Source organism: Lycium ferocissimum, chromosome 8 (assembly GCF_029784015.1).
Source record: "Lycium ferocissimum isolate CSIRO_LF1 chromosome 8, AGI_CSIRO_Lferr_CH_V1, whole genome shotgun sequence".
NCBI classification, from domain to species: Eukaryota; Viridiplantae; Streptophyta; class Magnoliopsida; order Solanales; family Solanaceae; genus Lycium; species Lycium ferocissimum.
The window spans coordinates 33,486,400-33,506,718 of NC_081349.1; the positions used below are offsets into that span (position 1 = coordinate 33,486,400).

The 20,319-nt window shown below is 36.6% G+C and overlaps 1 protein-coding gene across 5 annotated transcripts; it reads left to right on the forward strand.

The window, feature by feature from the left end:
• Positions 1-9,768: 9,768 nt before the first annotated feature.
• Positions 9,769-19,932, forward strand: LOC132068148 (serine/threonine protein phosphatase 2A regulatory subunit B''beta-like). 5 transcript variants are annotated; one of them, XM_059461634.1, is made up of 13 exons: positions 9,769-10,384; positions 12,136-12,378; positions 12,477-12,585; positions 12,773-12,872; positions 14,072-14,177; positions 14,388-14,478; positions 15,202-15,343; positions 15,868-16,015; positions 16,203-16,312; positions 17,998-18,154; positions 18,342-18,467; positions 18,562-18,725; positions 19,402-19,932. In XM_059461634.1, exons 1-12 carry the CDS (start codon positions 10,235-10,237, stop codon positions 18,700-18,702), a joined length of 1,623 nt encoding a protein of 540 aa, XP_059317617.1. In that variant the 5' UTR covers positions 9,769-10,234; the 3' UTR covers positions 18,703-18,725; positions 19,402-19,932. The 5 variants fall into 5 exon arrangements, with proteins under 5 accessions (XP_059317617.1, XP_059317616.1, XP_059317615.1 ...); XM_059461633.1 differs by having other exon boundaries at positions 19,440-19,932; XM_059461632.1 differs by having other exon boundaries at positions 9,770-10,384; positions 19,399-19,932.
• Positions 19,933-20,319: the final 387 nt, after the last annotated feature.

A 20,319-nucleotide genomic window follows, 5' to 3' on the forward strand; every position in this document is an offset into this window, starting at 1 on the left:
AAAGCTGATGAATTTCAATATGAGACCACACCTTTTTTGCCTGTTCATCAGTAGTCATTGTACCATCTCAGTGAACATAATATTGTTCGCCGAGAAGCTAGGTGGAGTCTTGTGGCTAACGATTTTGTAGTGCATGCTTTTGTTGCCTAAAAACTAGTTGATTCATTGTAGTCGGATGTTGGAATGTGTTTACCCCAAATAAGTGGATGTAAGACACGCTTCCTTTTTATACACTTTAACTTAATCACGGTTAATTCGAGTATGTATTTTTGCATTAATTTATCACTTTATCATAATGTTGTGATAAATTTCTGTAGTTTGGTGTAAATATACTGGATGTGGGCAAGTTTTTTTTTCCAACTAATGTCTTTTTGTTTTTTAATATTAAAATGTCAAAATTTGTTTACCCATCTAGGACTGGTGAAGGTTGTTGACCATACAAATTCTAGACATATCTTTTTAGCGTTTTGAAATTGCAGAATTTGGTAGATCTATATGCTACTACATTTTGGCAAGGACTTAACGGGTGATTCTTTAAATTACACATATATGCTATTCTTTTTGACGTTACTTCCATAAAGTATATTGAGGTATCGAATAGCTCTAAACTTGACCAGATGAGATAACAGCAACACCAGATTTTTTAAAGTAGAGCATAACTGCATTCACTGATTTGAAGTTATAATACATTCCATCTTGATTAGCTATACTTTTTGTTGACAAAAGATTGAATTTGTAACCCGGTTGTTGTAATTTTACTTAGCTACTAAGTTCTGCAAAATCTGTAACTTTTACATGAATCTGAGGTGGCTTTTTAAAAGGTTGATATTAAATTTTTGATACATTAAGAAAATGTAATACCTCGTGCCTTCGGGCTAAGGTTTGACTCGTAAGGTAATGATATAATGGAACCAAGATGGGATGTGTAGAAAGTGTTTTGAAACCTAACCAAGTCATAGGAAGAGTCTTTTAGGACAAAGCAAAGTCAGAAGCTACCCTCCGGAGCATGTTTTCAAGTGAGTTTGCATAGAATCTCACCTCAAGCGAGTATTCGGGGAAATCTATTAAGAATTTGGGAAAACTTCCTCAATGAAAGTTGTAGCCCTTTGAAATACCTTTCTAACGGTATATTATGGAGGTCAAACGAACATCTGTACAAAAAGTTATGTACGTTTTACTAAACAGTGTTCTGCCGACTCCGGCAGAATTTATGGTCCGTAAAATGGGCCGTAAAAATGCACAAAATTTCCAGAACACTGTTACATATTTACGGTCCGTAAATCTGATTTACGAGCCATAAAGTGAGCGTAAAACAGGCCCGACACCAACTTTAAAACTTCTTTTTTTGGCTTTTTCACTTCATTCTTCACATCCTCAAGCCCTAGAGCGATTGTTCTCTCTTCTCCTCATCCTCATACATCAAGGTAAGTTCCTCTTATATATTCTTAAGTGAATTTAATGATTATACCTGAATTCTAAGTGAAATCCCATGTTATCAACCTAGGGTTTTTTCAAGAAAAACCTTCTCAAAGGTTCAAGTGAAGGTTTTTGGGATTCGTCTTCAGGTGTTTTGGAGCGATTAAGGTATGTAGAGTTTCTATCCACGTGTGGGAACGTCATTATTCTTCCCCACGCCACGTTCATCCATGAAAACACGCAGTTCCATAAACCTAGGGTTTCTATTATAAATTCATGATAATCCTAAGTTACAAGTATCATGTTATACCATCTTAGTATTATTATTCGTCATTGTATTCTTGATATTCCATTTTGGTTATTGGGAATCCGCCCGTAATCCATGAATACCCATGATTTGCATTCCACGGGTTCTTAAATACAAGATATGAACTATTATGCTTATTTTCATGAAAATCTACATGCTTTCTATGTTTTCATACAAGTTATACTATATACTTATATTCATGCTATATTATACTCGCGAATCATGTTTACAAGCCATGTTGATGAATCAAGTTTACAAGTCATGCTTACAAGCCATGTTATACAGACCATTGGCCCATATGCCAACTATATCCATGTTCATGTTTTTCGGAATAGCATGTTTAATGAGTAAGGCTCAATCCTTGAAACTATGTATGCCAACGTAGGGAAGGGTCGATCTGCCCAGATTAGGACAACACCTTCAAATAGTTGAATTGGATCCATTTTCATGTCATGTTCGTGTGTCATTCCCTGGCAAGGTATGGGATTGCTCTCGGCCGGGTACTGTGATTTTCGCTTTTTCACGTGGTGCTTCAATGTTGTCGGTTATACTAAGGCTCTCCCACGTGTATATACATATATATGTACTTAAAATGTTTTACTCATGTTACATTATAACCATGTCAGATGATACTCATGTTCATGTACAACTTATAGTTTCAGTTCTATCATTTCATGTGCCATGTTATTTCATTCAATTGCTTTACATACCAGTACAATTCAAATGTATTGACGCCCCCTTTTATTTGCCCGGAGTTCGTATTTCACGATGCGTGATTTACAGACGACGGATCGGGTCGTTAGATTGTGGCACGTATCGGCTATTGGTGAGCCCATTCCATTCGGTGTTATCCTTACTTTACTTTTATGTTAGTTTGTAAGTTGTATGCCGGGGCCTTGTCCCAGAAATGCTTAGTAGTCAGACTCATGTCAGAGGTTTCATAGACTAGTTAGTATGCCATGTCGGATGTTAGTTGAGTTAGGCTCGTTAGCTACCTTATCATATTTCTGCATTCATGATATATACGTATTATTTTCAGACTTATGATTATTAAATTTCATGTTTTTTCACAAACCATGCATGTTTATATTGTATTCCACACCAGTTCATGCCTCATGTTGATTCAGCAAGCCATGTGGTTTGCTCGGTCACATGTAGTCAGGCACCGAGTGCCGTGTTACGGCTAGACCATGGTTCGGGGCGTGACAAAAAAGTTGTTCAAATATATACATTTCGCAACAATTTCCACACCTTTTTATTTATAACCGTGGTGTCCGGTCCCACCAGCAACAGATAGACTCAGGTACCAGGTAACTCTGTCCACCAAGGCTAGAACAGCTGGGAAGAAATCATCTAGTGTTTTTTGTCTTTGCTGGGAATTGAATCTGAGACCTCATGATGCTCAACCCACTTCATTAACCACTAGGCCACACCATTGGTGCAAGAATTTCTACTCCTTTTCCTCGTTCTTCTTTCCTTTCTCCATTTTTTTCATGTGCAATAGAAAACTGAAGACTCGTTGCTTATTTATGATTATTTTAGATTGATTTTGGCTGAAAAACTTAAAAAACGCCATTACTGGATTTTGTTAAGCTTGTTTGTAGAATAAAACAATATGCTATATTGATTTTGAAGGTTGGAGGTAAATCTAACAATTGAAAATTGTTGGGTCTGACATTAACTTTGGAGTCATTTAGTGTTGATTTGGAACAATAGGTTCAAGTTTGAAGCAAAAATGTGTTGCTTCTACATAAGAAGTTAGGAATCTTGACGATCACCATAACTTGCTAGACAAGTTTTGTGTCACACCCTAACTTTCCATAGGGCATGATGGGCACCCGACCCTTATTTAGGGCCGAGCGAACCCGCTGACTCTCGTGATACTCATAATCATACTGGGCCCTTAATCATGACATGAATGCATAATGAAAGTTTTTCAGAGAACACATACTTTCGTCTTTTGTGGTCAGAAAATCAATGTAATCATATGAAACCGTAATATAATGCATAATGATACATCGGAGCACACGGCCGCGAAACATGACATATTCTATACATGACTCGTCCGCAAAGTCTCTAACATAAAACAGGATGTCATAACATAAGTACTCGACTCCAAAGAAGACTCACTGAAAAGAGATGGAGCTCGCTACAATAAATCTGGAACATCTTGCTAATATCTTCACTATCGTATACACCCCGTGGTATGAAACGCGTACCTCCCGAGAAAGTGGGGTCGGCACGAATATGCGAGCATGTAAAGCATTAAATACAAGAGACAGAATCATAAAATAAGGAGCATAGAAAATCATAAGACTTGCCTGCGAAACATAAATCGCGTGTCGATATCGTGTAGCATATGCATATCCATAACGTGTCCCGGCCTCCAGTGAGGGACTCGGTAAATAAGATCATCATATACATGTCATCATATCATATATATATATATATATATATATATATATATATACCGTACCCGCCCTCTAGCGAGGGACTCGGTGAAGTAATCATATCATATATATATAGGTATTCGGCCTCTAAAGGAGGGACTCGGTGAATGAGATCATATCATCATATATATATACCGTACCCGGCCCTCTAGTAAGGGACTCGATGAATAACGTACCCGGCCCTTTCGGGACTCGGTGGAGGAGATCCTGTCTCCATCATGTATATCATACTCGGCCCATCCCCGGCGCCATCATCACATCATCATATCGTACCCCTATCAGTGAGGGACTCGGTGAACAATGCAATGAACTCGTGCACGAATACATACCGGCCGGTGACTTGGTGAAAGACATACGAGGCTTGCACGAGTAGTGAGAAATCACGTGCATACAAATCGTCAATCCGTACCTCAATAGATAAGTAGACAAAGCAACGCTCGAGTATCAAACGATAGTCACATCAAATCTGTTCTAAATATCATTAGGGGAGGTGCATTAAAAGGAATGTGAGGGATCGTAGACATGTATCGAAAATAATCGAGCCCGCCTATGAAAGTTACGGGCATTATACGTTATAGAATCATTTGCGAACATATCAAAGCAATCCGGTTCCGTCTATGAAAGTTACGGCCATTATTAGACATAGAATCTTTTAAGAACAAAAATTCTTTTTGCAACATTTGAAATTCAATCATACATAAGACTTAAGGACCATAGTCCGACCATATGAAGAATCGGCATCGAAAATAAATAAGAATCGCAAACATGCTCGGAACTTAAGAACGGAGTTACCCAAGGCACATATCATGTCATATCCTACTTACGTCTAAGACATGCCAAAAGAAGGAAAGAGTAAGCTTTATATACCTCGTCCGCTTCCTAAGCTAATCCGAACTTAAGTCTCGACTTCTCAAGATCTACAACAATGTCATTAGATACTAGCCATTAGGCATAGGTATTTAGGAATTCAACCCCAAGCTATCACTTTATTTACAGAAATTTGGGCAGCATTTCCCCTATAAATTCAACAACCCCGAGAATTCAACTCGGCCAAATCTTCAACAACAATACCAACAACCACATTAACAACATCAATAATCAATTTAAAACGCATTCTAACATTAACAACCTTCTCCCACATAATGCGACTACATTCACTTACATTCAATTCAACTACATATAATCAAGCCAACACCAATGCTCGCACATTCAAGTACTAATCCGAGATCGTTCAAACAAGATTCAAGAACATTTCAAGCAATCCGCACAATATTCAAAATAACCCAACCAACACATACTCCACCAAAACCTTCTCAATTCAACAATAACAACAACAACACCTTCTTTCTTCCAAACTCATGAACTACACCAACAATTTACGCGTTAACAATGTCATTATCATAAATATAAAATCTACATAAGTTAATCACGTTAACTCTCAGCCCACAACAATTACAACTTCTACTTGATTCATTAAACTTTCATTATCATCATAGATTCCACAACAACAACAACAAAAAATACTAAATAAAATTAGTTCTACATGCCTACACCGAATCAGCCCATATTCGGCCACAACATCAACATACAAATTCCATAATTTTCATCTATTTCTACACCCTACAACAACACCCAAACATGCTAAATACAATTAATTCATCACTCCTACACAACACAACATATACACGGCCAAGCACCAACACACACGGCTCAACATCCACATTCATTCTTTCATGAATTCCATTCATTTCCATATACTACAACATGTACAAATCATCCATAACACATGAAAAAGAGGATTGAACCTTACCTTCTCCACTTGGTTCTTCAACTTAGCTAGAGTTTGTGCTTGCAAGAATAAATAGTTTGCTTGCTCCAACAACTATCTCACGTTAAAGAGGACCTTCCAATTGGTCGATTAGCTAGGAGAAAATATTTTTTCTTGATCAATTTCCAAGGCACCCATTCGGCCAGCCATGGCCGAATGCGCTCTCTCCTCTTTCTCTCTCTTCGAGCTTTCTAGAGTTGTGTAAAAGATGATGAATTTTGTCATCTCTTGTCTATATATATATACATAGCCCCCTACAAATTCAAGATGGACACTTGCCCCCCCTCCCTTATGGCTTAAGGCAATCACAACCAGCCGGATGCCCACGCACCGCGTAGCACTTTTGGCTATTTTCATGAAATATTTATTTCACCTTCTAGCCCCTAATTTTTTTCCTTAATATTTTCATCCAATAAAATTATAAGCAACTTGTGCATTAAAACAAAATCGGAGGTTACAAGTCTCTACCTCGTATCCCGAAATAGTTTTGTCCTTAACTTTTCACGGTTAACTCGAAATGTCCCAACGTACAAAATACGGGATATAACATTTTGTAACTAAAATTATGTTGATTCATCGGGATTTATGCTAAAATACTGATGATTAATAGGACTTGCTGTTATGCAAGTCTTGCCCAAATATCATATAAAGATCCTGGTGATCCGTCGGGATTTTATTTCAAATAGTTATTGTTGCATCATTTTTTTAGCGAGACCAAAAATTTAAATAGTCAAGACATCAAGTTTGTGCAAATCACCCTAACTTTTGTTGTGGATTGTAACACCCCGTACCTTTAACCTAAGCTTTGACCATGATCCCAGACTTAGAAAACCCGATAAAGAATGTGGGAATTGGAAATTTCCTCTTCAGTTGTAAGATGGTGGTTTACGCCCATGAACAGTGATCGTATTTCAGTATACGGCTCGTAGTTCAAGTCGTAAACTGGTACCAAATATTTCTGAGCATTCCAGAATTTGACACTTGGAGGTTACATCATTAAATACGGACCGTATTTCAAAACGTATTTGGAATTTAGGAAAACTTCCTTGATAAAAGTTGTAGATCTTTGAAATACCTTTTCAACGGTATATTATGAGGGTCAAACGGACATACGTGCAAAGAGTTATGACCATTTTACAAGAGACGTTGCGATCCATCAATGCACGGATCGTATTTCAAAATACGGCCCGTATTTCAAAATACTGACCGTCTTTCAAAATACAGCCAAGATTTTCTTGGACATAAAATTCAATTTTCCGGAACGGTATATATTCGTCCATATCGCTCAAATCATTATTTTTCATTCCTTCAAGCCCAGAACGACCTCCTACCCTCCTCCATCATCAAGAACACCAAGGTAAGCCTACTCTAATTATTCCAACTCAATTCTAACATATACGCTAATAATCTAAACAAGAAATCATCATTCCTAAACTAGGGTTTTCAAGAAAACCCATCTCAAGGTTCAAGAATTCAAGATTTTGGAAATCTTCTTCAAAGCTCAAGTTTTTAATTCAAGTTTTGGAGCGACTAAGGTATGTAGAGTTACTATCTACGTGGAATATCATTGTTCTTCCCCACGCCTCATAATTCATAAATTATGATTCTTTGCGAAAACTAGGGTTTCTATACCATGCTCATGATAACCCTAGGTCCATGTCCATGATTATATTATGTATGAATTGTTATAATCCCATCATTGAGTTCTTAATATTTCTTTATGATTATTAAGAATCTGTCTGTAATCTATGAAAAATCCATATATCTCATTCCATAGGTTCATGCATGCTAGTTTATGATATATTATGCTATTTTCAAGAAAATACTATACATGTTTTACAAGTTCATGCAAGCAAGCTATAATTTATGATATCCATGTACAAGTAAGTTATATTCATGAAAACCATGGGCAAAGAAGTGCCACTTATTTTACATGTTTATGATTTTGGGAGTTGCTTTAATTATCCGAAGGCTTCGTATAACCCGAAACTACGTAGCCACCGTAGACGAGGATCGCTCCACCCATGTCCCGACGATCTCTCATAATGACCGGATCCTTTCATATTTTATTAAATCTCATGTTCCCCGGCAAGATCGAGCGTTTCCGTCAAGTATAAGGACGCTTCTCCCTACTTATGATATTTTTACACATATATATATATATATATATATATCATGGATCGTTATAAGTTATCGCTCCTATCCTACTTATGATATTTTTACCTTTTATATATATATATATATATATATATATATATATATATATATGTATGTATTCATGTTCATGACTGTGTTTCGCTTCCTTATCATTATTATTTCACGTCCCATGTTATTTCATTCGATTGCTTTTACATACTCCACATTCAAAGTGCGACGTCTCCTTTCTATTCGGGGCCTCGCATTATATATATATATATCGATATACGTATACGTGACGACACATCCGCACGCAGACAAAGATTCATATCGCCCATGGTGAGCCCCATCTCATTCGGGGTTTAGTCAACTTTTGTTTTATGATTACTTATGCATCTAAGGTACTTGGGGCCCCGTCCCGCAAGTATGTTTTCCGCCCGACTCATGATAGAGGTTTCATAGACTAGACAAGTCGTTTATGTTACGTCGATATTCGAGTCGTATAGCCTATTTTGGCTCATTCATGTTATTTCCGCACTCATGTTTAAACAAGTTTTTTATTAAGTATTATGACTTACTACGTTTTATAAAGGCTCATCATGCATTCACGTTATATTCCGCCATGTTATGCCTATGATGATTCAACAAGCTATGTGATTCGCCGGTTCACGTGCCAAGAAGGCACCGAGTGCCGTGTTTCGCCCAGGCTATGGTTCGGGGCGTGACATGGATTTACCTGTGCCTATACAAGTGAGGTGCAACAACAACAACAACATACTAGTGAATTCTCAAAAGGTGGGGTTTAGGGAGGGTAGAGTGTACACAAACCTTATCCCTACCTTAAGAGGTAGAGAGACTGTTTTCGAAAGACCCTCGGCTCACATATAATTTGCCTTGTCTTCTTTACTTCCATCAGTTCTTGTCTGACCTTCATAACAAGTGGGGTCCAGAGAGGGTAGAGTCTACGTTGATCTTACCCCTACCTTGGGAGGAAAAGAGACCGTTTTCGGCACAAAAACAAGCAATGCAAAGCAGTGTAAAAAGTCATGGCAAAATGCTAAAAAAAAATGGACTTAACTACCACAAATTAATACGATAATCGAAGTACAAGAAACAACAAATAGTAGAAGAAATTGAAGGATAAAAAACTACAAAAGTAATACTACGACTACTAGCATGAAATAATAAGTAGGACAACGCTCAACTACCTACGAACCTTCAATCCCAATCTGTGTACTCTATAACCTCCTATCTAAGGTCAAGTCCTCGGTAACCTGCGTACATGTGAGGTGCATACAAGCTAATTCGAGCACTTTATAATTTAAAGAAAAAGGTCTTTCACTGTAACAACAACAACAACAACAACATACTCAGTGATATCCCACAAAAACGACCAAAGCAAGAACCGTACGTGCGCCTTACCCTTTATGACAGAGAAATGTTGTTTCCGATAGGCATGAGAACAAGCAATTCAAGGCCTTTCATAGTATAACTCCAAAAAAAAAAAAAAAAAGGTGTGCATCTAATCAAATCCCAGATTAGTTTAGTGTTAAGACATTAATTACTCTCTTAATTATTACATCATAATTACACTACTTAACACTTGCATTTTTGCATACATCCCCTCTTTCTCTTTCTCACACACACACAAATGCTCCTTGGTTTCAAGGGTTTCGAGCTTCTTTAAATTCTCTCTTTCTCCGATCCTTCAATCGAAAATTCAAATCTCTAGAATTCATTCTTCCTTATACAATTCTCAGCTCAGATTTCAAAAAATCTAGAAGGATCTAGAACAAATCCTCATTTCACAAAAAATCCTTTTTTTTTTTTTCCTTTCATTTTCTTCAAGGCGTTTTTGGTGATGTGAGAGCTACTCCAATAGCTCTTTTTGGTCCATTTTTAGGGTTTGTTTGAATGATAAAAGAAATTTCTAGAAGATCTAAGGATTTGGATTTGGATTGATTTCATTTTTGATGGTGTGAGAGCTATTATAAGAGCTCATTTTGGTTTCTATTTTAGGGTTTGTTTGGATGATAAGGAAAGTTCTAGAAGATCTGAGTATTTGGATTTGGATTGATTTTATTGCTTAGAGTTACAATGGATGTGGATTTAATTAGTGATATAACGAGTCTTGATGCTGAACTATTGCAACTTCCTGAAGTTTCCTCTTTTGTTATTAAAGATAATCCTTATGTTGCCCAGAAGCTTTTTGATCAATGGCTATCGTTACCGGATACGACACCTTTGGTAGTTCCACAATGCTTAATTTTGTTTTAATTTTTTTTGTGTATTTTTGTTGTATTAGGTATTAATTATGAAATTTTGATTTGGCTCAACGTGTTTTATGAAAAATGAAGTGTATTTGGCTATGAATGGGTTGTAATTCATGTGAACTTTTGTGAAGTATGGAATATTGTGGCCCAAATGACAAGTTGGAAAGATTAGATTTTGAAAATGGAGGTCTCAACTTGTTGAAAAATTGGATATTTATCTATGACGACAACAACAACATAGGGACGGCCTTCCGTGAGGTCGAACTCGTTGCACTCAGCTTGCCTAGTGCGGTTTATTTGGCTATGTGTTGTTTTGCGAGCTATTGAACATGTAGCCCAAATGACAAGTTGGAAAAATTAGCCGTTTGGCCATGCGCATTTTTTCTCGGAATTTTTTTTACTTTTTTCAAAAATTAGTGTTTGGCCATGAAAATCCCAAATCATGAAAAAAAAAAAAAAAACTTGTTTTATAAAAAATGAAGGATATTTGGCTATGACGACGACAACAACAACATACCCAGTGTAATCCCACAAATGGGGTTTGGGAGGGTAGAGTTTATGCAGACCTTACACCTACCTTGGGAGATAGAGAGGATATATGGCTATGAATGGTTTGTAATTCATGTGAAGTATGGAACATTTGTAGCTCAAATGACAAGCTGGAAGAAAGTTCCAAAGTGAAGGGCAGTTTTTGTGGTTGGGATAATTGATAATTCCCTTGTGAGATAGCTACTCTGCCCCCAGTTGGCCCATAGATTCAAACCGGTGGGACTGTGAGCCCGCCCTCTGCTCTATCTTGTGTTTCCAACTTAGATACTTTAAAGGCTATGTTTCCTTTTTTTTTCTTTTCAATATACTAGTTACTTACCTTCTCAAAAAAGTTATTTACTTTAAAGGATTAAAAAAATCGTAAAAAGTGTAGTTACAAGCAGTACTTCCAACAATGTGATCCTATATGATTTATCTTATATGTATCTCAGAAGTGGTTCTAACAACTATAATATGTTCACTTCATGAGAATGGTAATCATTTTATGTTGAGTAAATGTACTGTCAAGTCCTCGGGGGTGAGAAATGATTAGAAGCCACCGTAAAGATGTATTAACCTTTTCTTAGTCAAAAAAAAAAAAGATGCATTAACCTTTTTGTGTAGAGTGAAGAAGAAAACTCAATAGTCTGTTGCAATGTTGTGCTCTCTCTTATTCTTTACCTATTAGAGTCTAATATTGCTCAGAGTTTAAATAGTATACATATAAGACTACAACAACTTGTTGCAGTCGCTAAGAATTGATTTATCGTGTTCATGGAACTACTTGTCTCTGAGAAGCTTTCCTGGGATGATGGAGATGTGGTGGTGCTCTGGTTTAATGGAGACTCTTCGTGAATTTTGGACTGTTGGTGATGAATAACAATGGGGATTAATGCTTGAGGATGTTCAGCTGGGAATCCCATATATTTTTGAAAAGATACTCTGCCGAGATATTGCTGAGCCAGCATTCGCACGAGGTTTAGGTTTTAAGAATGGAACATCGAACCTGATGGACTATTGAGCTTACATGTGTTTTTTTCTCAGTTCTGGGGGACTATGATGTTTTGTTTGGAAGAGCTGTATGTCCTGCATTATTTCAAACAGAAGCAATGATATGTTCATTTTTACCCTGTTTCTGATAAACATTGTTATTGATATCATTGGCAAATGGAAAGTAATCTATTTCACTACATGCAGGTGAAAAATTTGCTTAATAATGCTAAAGCTGGTGGTCCCTTGAATGCGGCTGGAACTTCTTCTAGCACAAATGTTGCTGCAAGCAATTCTTTGCCATCTATGTTTCCGGCTGGAAGTACCCCTCCACTTTCTCCAAGAAGTTCATCTGGTTCACCGCGAACAACAAGACATAGGGCAGGCCCCTCTATGTTAGGTTCTTCTTTGAAATTTGTGAACGAGCCTGTTAAAGAGCCAATACCACAGGTATGGAAGCGTTGCATAACTAATTCAGAGTGATGTTTTTTTGGGCACAGACAGATTGTGATGGTTTCTCCTTTTTGATCAAATGCATATGATGATAGCAGTTTTATTTTCAAAATGGCCGTCCACCTCCAAATGAATTGAAGGAACGCTGCTTGTTTAGAATAAACCAGTTTTTCTATGGTCACACGGATGGATTACAAATGGAAGGTAAGGTTCCCCTTTCTTTTTGATGGTGGGGGGTGGGGGGGTTAAGACGTAAGAATTGTTTTCTTATGACTCTGAGATGACAATAAACACATTTAAATATTTTGATTCTGAGCCAATACACACACTGCTTGTTTATGCGTGCATTTTGACGTTCTATATAACTTATTTTCCTCCTTGATGTTGTCAGAATTTAAACCAATTACCAAGGAAATATGCAAGTTGCCGTCGTTCTTCTCTACAGCTCTTTTTAGGAAGATTGATGTTGATGGAACAGGTATCATAACAAGGTAAATATTTTCTTTCTTCCTAGAGAGTCGTCTGCACCTTCGGAATGTGGAAGTAAAATTGTTGGGATGAAGGGTGTAACGTTCTTCCTTTAACATCCTTCTGTGTCTTTTTGTCCTCTTCTATCATGGTTCTATTTGATACATAGGAATACATTTTCTTGAATAGATATATCCTTCTATACGACTTTTGATAGTTTGATTGATTACTACTATAGTAGCTCCCTTCAGAAATTCAATTTTATGTTGTAGTTACTCTGCGCAGTTATAGTTGATTATCTTTAAATTCTGACTTCTTTCCTGAATGTTGTGATTTGTCCATGCAGAGGTTTTAAGACAGACCTTAATAGATTTTGTGTAGGGAGGAATTATATAGGAGTTTTTTCCCCTCAAACATATAAAGTGTATTATCTTTTTTGGAGGTCCTAAAGTTAGTCAGATCTGTTGCATTGTGACAAAATATTGTTATTCTGGATGGTTTGCCATAGCAGCCTCAGTATTAGTTTAAGATGGGTGTGATGCATATTCATCTCCCTTTAAAAATGAATAGATGGGATTACCAAATAAAAAGGACTCACTGTAGTATGCAAAAACAATATAAAACAATTTGATCATACAATAAAATAACAATATCCTAAGGTTTTCTCCCAAATAGCATTGCATTTTGAAACGTGTTATGCCGCTGAAGTGACCGGTGGCTTTATGGGCATGTTCACTTTGTTTTTAACCTTTAAAACATTCCTTTCACATCTGGGAAGTTTATTTGACTAGAAGGGAAATGCTTTTTTCAGGAGAGTTCATTCTTTCTTTAACTGAAGCACACCTTATGAACTTATGTTCGTGGTGTAAAAAATCTCTTATAGAAGCCAAGGATCTTTACCAGTTGTTGCTCTTTCAATAGTTCAAGTTAAATAGCTTTTTTTGGTCTGTATCTGAAACTCTTTGCCTTGTAAACTTATATCACTTCCATATCAAAATAAAAATGAACAAACAAAAATAAAATTAAAAAAACTTACTGCACCTTCTCACGTGTTTATTTATAACTACTGACAGTTGAATAAGAGAAACTCGGAAGTGACACCTGATATAGGGTACTAGTAATGCATAGTATACCTGAGCTTTTGGTGTTAATTCACTTGTGATGATGTCTGAAACTACTTTAAAGAGAGTTTTCTGATGCTATTTGCTTAACATGGCTGTAGGGATGTCTTTGTTGATTATTGGGTCAACGGAAACATGTTGACAAAAGATATTGCAACCCAGATGTACACAATCTTGAAGCAGCCAGATCTCAGACACCTGACACAGGTGCTTCTCTAGTTTGTTTTTTATCGGTTTGAGTAACTCATTACAATTATTTTGTAGTTTCTTCACTCATTCAATCTCAAAAGAGCTAAAGATTTCATCTGGTTCATGATTAAATAGAGATTATTTTTTCTGCAACAGAGAGGTTTTGTGGATTGGTGGATTTGTTTTTTTTCCATCTGTCAATTGAAGTTTCAATCAATTTGTTTGTAGGATGATTTCAAGCCTGTTCTTCGAGAGCTTTTGGCAACACATCCTGGGTTAGAGTTCTTACGGAACACACCTGAATTTCAAGAGCGATATGGTACCTTCTCAATATTATGCTGCATTAATTGCTGATGCATGCAGAACTTCTTCGTGCCCTTAAAATCGTCAATGTTTTTTGCGATGTATTTACCATTGTCCTAAATAAGCTCTTCTGTTAGACATTCCTATCAATTTTTATCTTGAGAGGTTACATTTGACCACAGCAAAAAAACTAGAAGTGCTATGGGTCCTAGTTTGGTATTGTTGTGGTTGCTATAAAATTTTCAGACTAATTTGTGAGGTGTGACTCTCTGGGATGAACTGGACAGTTTTTTTTTTTTTGAGGCAACTATACGTTGAACTAGGTGTGCTGTGTTACTCATCCTCCTACCCGATGGTGGAGAATAAAGTCAGTGAAATATCTAAGAGTTCCTAGCTGTGTCATCTCGCATGGATCAATTACCTTTTCTATTCTTTTGGAATGTCAAGCACGAGAACCCTAATTCCTCGGCATAGCTTTCTTGTCTAACTAAGACTTGAAATTTCCTTTAGTTACTCCCTATAAAGGAGTCCCATTCAAAGTAGTTTAGCTAACCTTTTACCCTTCACCCTTTTTGGGGGGTTCTATCAGCATTCTTCTTTTGGGACTTAGGAATGGACTAGATAGTCTTTTTTTTTTACCGGTGGAGTGACACATCTTATTTAAATACTTGTTTGTAACATAGAGGGGTTTCAAACTACTTCACTCTATCTTAACAGTTAATTTTCTTGCATTGGCCAGCTGAAACTGTAATATACAGAATATTTTTCTACGTGAATAGATTGGGTGATGGTCATCTTACCCTCAGGGAGCTGAAGCGTTCGGACCTAATTGCTGCAATGCAACATGCAGACGAAGAAGAAGATATTAACAAGGTCCTTAGGTAAATACCATTGCCACGGGACTTAATATAGACATAAAAAAGTATACAGACTTCTTCTTTTTGGGAAGTTTTAGAGATTCACGTCTTTTACTTCACTTAATGCAGTCTGTTCTTGTTTCTTTGCCCTGTAAACATCAAATTGTCTATGTCACGTGGTTTAATTACAAGGATGTTTATGTGGCAAGTGGTGGCGCTGGGAGTCTTTTTTTGACTAGTCAAAGAAAGAAGAGAGAAAAAATGCATTACACATAGGTTATAAAACATGCATTATACATCACTGATTAGCATCCTTTTTTGGAGTTTGACATTATAAAAGCACATCAGTATGTTTTGCAGATTACTTTGAAACTCTGGGTTCTCACAGAAACTAAGTCAAATATTATGTACTCTTTATCTTTTAGAGTTTGTTCTGCTGATTTTTGCTTGACATTATTCTCACTGATAACTTTGGGCAAGTTCTTGTTACTTCTGCCGATCAAGTAAATACATGTGCGGCATCATTGAGTACCTTATATTTGCTGCAGGTACTTTTCTTACGAACACTTTTACGTGATATATTGCAAGTTTTGGGAGCTGGATACCGATCATGATTTTCTGATTGATAAAGAGAACCTCATTCGATATGGCAACCATGCCCTTACATACAGGATTGTTGATAGAATATTTTCTCAGGTTAAGAGTTTTCCATGTACTCTGTTTGTCACTTCTTGTTTTACCTTCCTGCTATTATGAATAACTTGTTGTATTTGAAGACTGTTTATTATCACGTTATAAGGAGTTGTTAATTTTCTGTTGTCCCTTCAGGGATGTCTGATGGAATTGTACACAGAAGATTAGCATGTTTTAATGTTTTTGTCAGGTTCCAAGGAAGTTTACAAGTAAAGTTGAAGGAAAGATGGGTTATGAAGACTTCGTTTACTTTATATTATCAGAGGAGGATAAAACATCAGAGCCTAGTCTTGAATACTGGTAAATTTCAGGATTAACATGATACTCTTTTTTCAAGCTCCATGAAAATGTTGAATTTTTCCTCCTGATTTCTTCTATAATGGAGCATATGGATCTTTTTTTTTTATTTTTTTTTTTTAACGGAGATGGAGCATTCGAGTTTCTTTAAATCATTCCTGTGATTTTGTTTTCCTCTGAGTGGAGATTATGTTACTGATGTTCTTTCTTTAGGGAGCCAACTGATTTCAACTATCCATGTCGATTTTATGAGTGCAGTTGGATTATTGAATTCCTTCTGTATTGTGCTTCTAGTTGATTGAGTAGGAAAGGGGGAGGAGATATGGGTGAAAGTTTTCAAAAAGCACTTTTGTTTAGGATAGACAATCGTCTCTCCAATAATTGATAACATTTAGGAGCACCAAAGATGCTGGTACTTGGAAGTATATGGTATTTTTGTCCGTAAGACTATTGTGCTTGTGCTAACCAGGATATCACCATTCATGAGTATGAATAAGATTTTCCTTGCAAATTACTTCTAGTTCTAGCCATATATTTGTTGCATTTATTATATTCCCTGCTTGTTTTCATCAATTGTTTTTGTTCTGCGTAGAACAGTTTTTTTCTTTTATCAGAAAAAAAAAATGAAAGGATGTTTCCCAGACCTAAATCCAAACAAACACATTGTTTTCTGGAAAGGTGGGGAAAAAATAAAAACAAAGCCAAACCACTTCCGTTTTAGCTTCTTTTGGAAAAAGACCAGAACTAGATCCGTTTTTAGTCCAAATACCATCTAAGATGCATGAAGTTATCTGCATAGGTTGCAGAATTGAAATAACACTGATTCTGATACAAAATATTTTAGGTGATTTGGGTATTTTAATGAGATGTGGAGCAAGGATGCATTGAAATTTTTATTATTATGGAAGCTTATAACTTGGCGAATTTATTGGGGATCCAATTACATATGCATTTATTAACTGGAAAGCTGAGTTACCTACTAAATGCATAAGATTTGAGTACACCGAGGAGGTGAGGACTTATTCAGATTAGTAAGGTCATTTTTATACTTTTGTGAATCCAGGAGGTGCAAAATATTTTTACGTAGTAGATAACTCAAGCTTCCTCAAAATTTAGGAACTGAGAAGTCAACTAATATGTCTTGATCAGATAAGTCCAATATTTTACACCAAAAAAGATCTAAAAAAATATTCCAGACATTGATAAATCAGTCTCCAAACTGGTGCTGCAGTATCTTCAAAGTATCGCTGATTTCTGTCTTCTTTCCTAATCGTCTTTTCTGCTAACCTTGTTAGTAGTAGCTCTGTAGCTTTTCTTGGTTGATTAGACAGACTTATTTGTGTATGCAAGCATTGCTATGCTGTCTCTTGTTTCCTCATAGGTGTTGAATTGAATGAATTATTGTGGGCTGGAAGTCAAATTGCTGATTTGTTGCATTTTGAAAATAAGAGTATATCTATCAGGAATTATTGTGACAGTCAGGGAAGGCCATGTAGTTGCATGTGTTGCATTAGGATTTGTATGCTTGAATTCAGTTCATTTCAGCTAAGAATTTAGGCAACATAGTGTCATTAGAGAATGATGAGTCCTCTTCAGAAAAATTTCAGTTGTATAGTTGTGGGACATGCACAAGTACTCGCAGATGACACCGCCTTTCTTTTCTCTATCTCAATTTATTTTATGGGCAGGTTCAAATGCATAGATTTGGATGGAAACGGTGTTATGACTAGGAATGAAATGCAATTTTTTTATGAGGAGCAGTTGCACAGGATGGAATGCATGGGCCAAGAGCCAGTGCTTTTTGAGGATATTTTGTGCCAGATGGTTGACATGATTAGTCCAGAGGTAATCTTTGATTTTTTTTCACATTTGATATCTTTTATCATGTTGCGTCTTTTTCATGCTCAGACATATTCATCAGATTATTGCTTTTTTCTACACTTCTAGTTGACCTCTCTTGGTACCTTGAATTTGTACCATCTGGGTTAATTTTCAAAAATGACATATAACACCGAAGTTTCTTTACTTGCAGGATGAAAGTTATTTTACGTTACGTGACTTGAAGGGCAATAAACTATCCGGCAGTGTTTTTAATATTCTCTTTAACCTCAATAAGTTCATGGCATTTGAAACTCGCGACCCGTTCCTTATACGTCAAGTGAGTTAATGTTTAATTAATAAGTAAATGAACTTCTTTTACATTCCTTCATCATTCTTACCAATGGATTAACATGATTTTCTTTTTGTTCCAGGAGCGTGAGAACCCGAATTTGACCGAGTGGGATCGCTTTGCACACAGGGAATATATTAGACTCTCAATGGAGGAAGATGCAGAGGATGCCTCCAATGGAAGTGCAGATGTCTGGGATGAATCACTTGAGGCTCCCTTTTGAGTTTCAGTTGGCAAGGTGGAAAGGTATGGGCAATTCATTTATTTTCCCCTGCATCAACCGCTTCATATTGTAGACGGATAGTTCTATGAAACAGTATTTCTTATCGAGATCTGTCTGGTTTTGAATTCCATATCCACTCTTTAGTATTATGAAGCTGCTAGAAGAAAGTCCAGTGCTTGACTAAACTTACAAACACCTGGGGTGGCAAGCCCTTTTGGATGATACTAAACCATTGCTGAAGTAGCCCAATATGTCAGGGTTGTATAAAAATGTTGAAGCAAGCTGTTCTCCTAGTTTTTCCACGCCTGGGCCATAAAGTATTTTTTTATAGTTCACTTTAATGGCGTGACACTGTTCCTTCTTAATTACTTGAAAGGACAGGAAAAATACTTCTTCAGCATCAAATGTAAAATGCTGGCTGGAACTGAATTCATAACAAAATTGATTGACTCGCCAGGTGAATGCAGAAACCTTTTTGTAAGAGATTATTTTGTAGCCAAGCGATGGGAGATACATCATACATCCTAATCTCATTTTCAGTTGCAACACAAGTGTATACCTTATTTTATGATTCATCTAATTCAGCTACGTATTAATACTGAGTGGTCCTCTAGAATATTTGATCACTTTTATTTTATTTATTTAATATGTGAGTTGGGACGCCCTAGACATAATGTTGATTTATTGCTATACCAGAAGGCTGAACTCCTGTTTTTTAAATCTCTACTAGTTTCCAGCGAGGTGCCTGCAGCGAACTTCATCTCAAGCTGAATTTTGAGCCGCAAAAGTGAATTTTGCACAGAAAAGAATCAAGTGGGACAAGCTGCCCTATGTGTTCCACCAAGATGTTCTTTTGAGATAGCCACGGACAGAGTATGCTCGTTCGAAGTATCTGTCCGTGCTAGTTTGAAGGCTGCCAACATGAATTATCAAGGGCTTGGCAAACGGCCGATTGGTGATCGATAGTCAAATGTACCTTCTGGTAATTCGGAACTTTCACATTTGTTCTCTCTTTAGCTGTAAGAAATCAATGTTATTGATTATTTGTTGTAGTTCCGATTTTCAGCGGTTTCAGATACCTTTTTGTCTAGATGAGGTTTAGTGTAGTGAGTGCCAATGTGCCATGTTTTCTGCTTTTTTGTTCCCTTTTTTGTGGTCTGTGAAACTTAATAGTTGTGTATGGACTTGGGTGTATAATTTTGCTGACAAATGGCATTGTTGATTTGTTAATCACTGGTCATAAACTTGTTCTAGTTTCATAATTCATTAACCCTTGAATTTGGTTAAGCAAGAATGAGCTGAAATGAAACTTCCTTTCACTTGGGAGGCCCAAGAAATGGCAATAAAGGATATTCAGATGTCTATATTCTAATAAAATCTCACTTTGTGGGGTTACACTGGGTATGTTGTATATTCCAATAAAGTTGTACTCATCAAAGTAGTCACTCGCTCTCCATAAATCACAGAGTATTAGCTTCAACCTTGATACTTTATTTGAGATTGATATTGTACTCCTTCCGTCACAAAATACTTGTCGTCCTTGCAAAAAATACTTTGACATTTTATGTAACCAAGATAAAATGAGTAGCTTTTCCCATTTACCTATTAATTAGCTAC